This window comes from Vicia villosa, linkage group LG3 (genome assembly GCF_029867415.1).
Source record: "Vicia villosa cultivar HV-30 ecotype Madison, WI linkage group LG3, Vvil1.0, whole genome shotgun sequence".
Classification (NCBI taxonomy): domain Eukaryota; kingdom Viridiplantae; phylum Streptophyta; class Magnoliopsida; order Fabales; family Fabaceae; genus Vicia; species Vicia villosa.
The window spans coordinates 175,470,692-175,476,446 of NC_081182.1; the positions used below are offsets into that span (position 1 = coordinate 175,470,692).

The following is a 5,755-nucleotide window of genomic DNA, read 5'->3' on the forward strand; positions in this document are numbered from 1 at the left end:
TTCTATTTTTCTATTTATGATTTTAGTTTTTAAAAAAGAAAATTTTAAAGTGCATCCAAAAAAATGTGTTACAAAAGAGACAAATCTGAGTTTTCATAAATTGCTTAGAAAATACATGGCTGGAGTTTAAGAAACTTCCCTATAATATTGCCAAAGAAGAAAAACAACACGGAGTATAAGAATTCACTTTTTGTTTGGGCTAGAAAAGCAAGGAAGGAGTACTAATCTTGGCGTACAAGAGTCAAACCCGTGCGAGCCACTCTTTCGTCGGACCGGTCAGCAATGGCGGCTCGACCGCCCACTTTTGTCTCCTAATCTTAAAATGTCCCTCCTATGACTCTTGCGCTTCTTGTTCCCTCCCCTGTCACTTTTACAACATTTTCGTCAATAAATAATCCCCAAATTCTAGACGCATTACATAACTAATTTGACATTAAGAATTTACAAACATCAGTCACGCACATTTTTTTAGTCTTATTTTTTGAATTTAATTGAAATACAGTGAAATACTTTTACACTAATAATAAATAGTAATTGTCGAATTTTAAATTAATTTTATTTTTTACTTTAATTATATATAAAATAATAATTATAAATAATTGTGATGAATTAATAGTGTACAATTTTTTAATTTTTTAATTATGGTTTTAGTTCATCTATTTTATTTTCTTTACAGAACTAATTAATTAATTAATTTTATATTTAAATAATTTTGATTTCCATTTATATTTTATATATAAAATTAACCATTACAATGTCTTAGATGTGAAATGTAATGAATAATCGAATATGAACTTTTTATAAAACTTTATAGATATTAAATATAAATTTAAAAATAAACACTTTAAATTTTAAATAAAACATAAAAGATTATTTGAATTTAAAACAGAATTAGTTTTTGGAATCAGATAAAATAAATCAATCAGAAAAATTAAAATTATAATTAAATTTAATATTATATGTTTGGTTAAACTAATTTATTTAATAATTTTGTAATGATATCGAATTCCAGTTAATCTATGACAACTTAATATAATATAAAATATTTTATTTAAAAAAATAAAACATAGTTACATAGTTACAAAATAAGTGTTTCATTAAGATAAAAACTAAAAGTGACATTTGTTTTAAAACAAATAATTTTTATAAATTGGAGTAAATAATAAACATATAATAGTTAAAAGAGAAAAAAAGATACACATATAAAATAATTTTACACCGTTAATTAATCACGAACGTGATAAATGCTAAATGACTCTATTACTTTTAAAAAAATTATGTGATATGATTGATTGATGAATCTAAATTGAATGATAATTTATTAGTACAACTATTATACACTTGTTCATTTATTTACTATATAGATTATTCAAAGAATCACAAGGACTCACAAATAACAACAATTGTTCTTTCATGTTCATATTATTATTCAATTCATTAAAATAACATCCTATGATATCACACCAAAGAAAATTCAACAAAAGAGAAACACAAAAATCAACCTTTATTCTTCATTCAATTCTTCTTTATCATCTTAATGGCTTCCACTATCTCATAAAGAAGATTCACTTCCACTTCAACTAATTTCCTTTCCTTTTTGGTTAACCATCAAGTACATGAATTTTCAATTTCATCATAGAATCATAATAACCATAATACAACAATTGAACTATCATTAATGTCAGAACAAGATTCTGATTCATGGAGTTTCTTGTTTCTCTGTCTCTTGATCCTTTTCTCAGGTACCAACAAAAATAACTCCAACCTTTTTACAGTCTCTCAGACTAAACCTCAACCGTTGGATTAACCTGACAGCTTTATCATCAAGTGTCAGGTTAATTTAACGACTGAGGTCTAACTGTTTGAGAGGCTATGGATTGTTTAGTTTTTCAAAATTGATGCTGTTTTTATTCTCTAGTTTGCGCGTTTCACGAGGTGAATTATGGTTTTCTTGTGTTGATTTATTGATTTGACAGGTAAACTAGTTCTTGGTGATTATTCATTGGAAACAGACAAAGAAGTACTATTGAAGCTAAAATCCTATTTGCAGAATCAAACAGTTTCAAATAAAGGAGGTTACATAAGATGGAACATGAACACTTCAAATCCTTGTGATTGGTCAGGAATCTCATGCAGCATGATCACAGGAGAAACAAGGGTTGTGAGTGTTGATATTTCAGCGAGCGAGGTTGCAGGTAAGATGTTTGATCATTTTTCTGAGCTAAGCGAACTAGCGCATCTTGATGTCTCGTGGAACACTCTCCGCGGAGAGATTCCTGAGGATTTAATGAAGTGTAGTAATCTTGTGTTTCTCAATTTGTCTCATAATATTCTCGAGGGGGAGATGAATTTGACGGGGTTGAGGAAGTTGAGAACGTTGGATTTGTCGACGAATAGACTTCATGGGGATATTGCGTTGAGTTTTCGTGATAATTGCGATGGTTTGGTTAGTTTGAATGTTTCGGATAATCATTTTTTTGGTAGGATTGATAAGTCTTTTGATGAATGTTCAAGGTTGAAGTATTTGGATTTGAGTACAAATAATATAAGTGGTGCTTTATGGAATGGGATTTCGAGGTTGACAGAGTTTTCTATTTCGGAGAATTTTCTAACTGGGAATGTTTCTTCTCAAGCTTTTCCGATGAATTGTAGTCTTGAAAAATTGGATCTTTCTGTCAACAGATTTTTCGGTAAACCGCCTAAGGAAGTTGCTAACTGTAAGAATTTAGAGATTCTTAATCTTTCTAGTAACAAATTTAGCGGTGAAATACCTCGGGAAATTGGTTCGATTTCTGGTCTTAAATCACTGTTCTTGCAGAATAACACCTTTTCAAGAGATATTCCGGATACACTTTTGAATTTGAGCAATTTGTTCATTTTGGATGTGAGCAGGAACAACTTTGGTGGTGAGGTACAAGAGATTTTCGGTAAATTCAAGCAATTGAAGTTTCTTTTGTTGCACGCAAATTCTTATGTTAAAGGGTTGAATGAATCAGGAATTTTCACATTGACTAATCTTACGAGATTAAACTTATGTTTCAACAACTTCTCAGGTCCGTTACCATCCGAAATCTCTCAAATGTCTGGTCTCATATTCTTAACATTAAGCAACAACAACTTTAATGGAACTATTCCGTCTGAATTAGCGAAGTTGAGTAAATTGCAAGCACTTGAACTTGCTTTCAATAATTTCAGTGGACCAATTCCAGCAAGCTTAGGAAAGTTGAATTCTCTCTTGTGGTTAATGCTTGCAAACAATTCGTTAACCGGTCAAATCCCGCACGAGTTAGGTAACTGTTCAAGTTTGTTATGGTTGAACCTTGCAAACAACAAACTCACCGGAAAGTTTCCTTCTGAGTTGACCGGAATTGGAAGAAATGCTATGGAGACGTTTGAATTAAACCAAAAAAATTTGGTCAGTGTTGTTGCTGGAAATAGCGAATGTTTATCGATGAGAAGTTGGATACCTGCTAATTACCCTCCATTCAGTTTCGTGTATAGTATCTTAACACGGAAAAATTGTAGAGCCCTTTGGGATCGATTACTCAAAGGATACGGAATTTTTCCTATGTGTTCATCAGAACCTTCTTCTAGATCATCTCATAAATTTGGTTATGTTCAGTTAAGTGGTAACATGATTAGTGGAGAAATTCCTTCAGAAATCGGGAACATGGTGAATTTCAGTATGTTGCATTTAGGTGACAATAGATTCAATGGCGAATTCCCAAAAGAGATTGGTGGTTTACCACTTATTGTCTTGAACATGACCAGGAACAAATTTTCAGGTGAAATTCCAACTGAAATCGGTGACATGAAGTGCATGCAGAATCTTGATTTGTCTTGGAACAATTTCTCAGGTGCATTTCCGACAAGTTTGGTCAACTTGGATGAGCTTAGCAGGTTCAACATCTCATATAATCCTTTGTTATCTGGTACGGTACCTCTAACCGGACATTTGCTTACTTTTGATAAAAATTCCTATTTAGGCGATACCCTCTTAGACCTTCCGAAATTCTTTGATAACACCCCAGATGGAAAAAACAAAACATTACACATACAGATGAAAAAAGCAACAAAATGGTATTTTTTTGTTGCTATAACACTAGCTATTTTGGTTTCTGGACTTCTTTCTCTAACTGTCTACTTCTTGGTGAAAAGTCCGTCCGAGGAACAAAGAAAGTTTCTGCAGGATAAAAACCGAAAGCATAATGATTCAAGTAGCTATGGGTCGTCACAATGGTTATCTGATACTGTCAAGATATTCCATTTGAACAATGTAGTTTTCACACATGCCGACATTTTGGAAGCAACTAGCAACTTCAAAGAAGAGAGAATCATAGGAAAAGGCGGTTTCGGAACGGTTTACAAAGGAGTTTTTCCTGACGGAAGAGTAGTGGCAGTGAAGAAGCTACAAAGGGAAGGAACCGAAGGCGAGAAAGAATTCAAAGCTGAAATGAAAGTCCTTAGTGGTCAAGAATTTGGGTGGCCTCATCCAAATCTTGTCACACTTTACGGTTGGTGCTTATACGGTTCAGAAAAGTTACTAGTTTACGAGTACATAGGAGGTGGAAGTTTGGAAGAGCTAGTAACAGATACGAAAAACTTGACTTATAAAAGGCGGTTAGAAGCCGCGATTGATGTGGCTAAAGCGTTAGTTTATCTACACCATGAATGTTACCCTCCGATCGTGCACAGAGACGTGAAGGCTAGTAATGTGTTGCTTGACAAAGAAGGCAAAGCAAAAGTAACAGATTTCGGGCTTGCTAGAGTAGTCGATGTTGGTGATAGCCACGTGAGTACAGTTGTTGCTGGAACTGTCGGATATGTTGCACCTGAATATGGACTAACATGGCAAGCTACAACAAAAGGCGACGTGTATAGTTTTGGCGTGTTGGTCATGGAGTTAGCGACCGGGAGAAGAGCAGTGGATGGAGGTGAAGAATGTTTGGTTGAATGTGTTAGGCGTGTGATTGGTTCTGGTAGAAATGGATTGAGTCATTTTGGGCTAGTTGGTGGTGCAAAAGAGATGTTTGAGTTGCTTTTTGTTGGAGTAAAGTGCACAAATGACTCACCACAAAATAGGCCTAACATGAAAGAGGTTCTAGCTATGTTGATTAAGATATTCAATTCTCATAGAAATTCAAACTATTGAAGCTTCAACTCATACTGTTTTCATATACATTGTAAGTTTTTTTTTTTATTAATAGGAAAGTATATGACATAGTTTTAATTTTTTTAATAAAATAATGTTGATATCATAGTGTAACTTGCAATACAGTATACATAGAATAATAGAATAACAGATGTCATGCACAGTTCTTTCTTCCATTGTGTAAAGGAACTTCATCATTCATTTTGAAGAAGTTGTTCAATTTTGTTCTTTAATTAGGAATTTTGTTGTAATTTAACATTTGTTTTAGTTTAATCCCTTTTGAAGAATAATAAGCACCACTCTTTAGTTTTGTGAGTATACTTAAAAAACTAATGTGACAGTTTTTTTACATTGAAAAGTATGATGTACATTGTTATTAATATGACAATCAGTTCGATTTATGTTTTTTTTAAAGAAAAAAATTATATTAGTGAAGATGTACTTCTGTAAGGTCACAGGAAACAATTAAAATGTTCCAATGAAACTTATATTTAATTTTCAAATTATAGAATTTAGGACTTTAACTCAAATTAGCTATTAACATCTAACTTTGTAACACTTAAAATTGCGTTATTTAATTAATCAATAAGTGGGTATCTAAAA

At 32.4% G+C, this 5,755-nt stretch overlaps 1 protein-coding gene across 1 annotated transcript; it reads left to right on the forward strand.

Annotated features, from left to right (window-relative positions):
- Positions 1 to 1,416: 1,416 nt before the first annotated feature.
- Positions 1,417 to 5,491, forward strand: LOC131662599 (probable LRR receptor-like serine/threonine-protein kinase At1g74360). The gene is made up of 2 exons (XM_058932417.1): positions 1,417 to 1,742; positions 1,977 to 5,491. The coding sequence occupies exons 1-2, from the start codon at positions 1,679 to 1,681 to the stop codon at positions 5,150 to 5,152; spliced, it is 3,240 nt and encodes a 1,079-aa protein (XP_058788400.1). The 5' UTR covers positions 1,417 to 1,678; the 3' UTR covers positions 5,153 to 5,491.
- Positions 5,492 to 5,755: the final 264 nt, after the last annotated feature.

What these genes read in the sequence shown, in the direction of transcription:
- LOC131662599 (XM_058932417.1), top strand. Translation starts at nt 1,679, where the DNA reads ATGTCAGAACAAGATTCTGATTCATGGAGTTTCTTGTTTCTCTGTCTC. An exon ending in TCTCTTGATCCTTTTCTCAG is followed by an intron (nt 1,743 to 1,976) that starts GTACCAACAAAA and finishes TTGATTTGACAG; the next exon opens with GTAAACTAGTTCTTGGTGAT.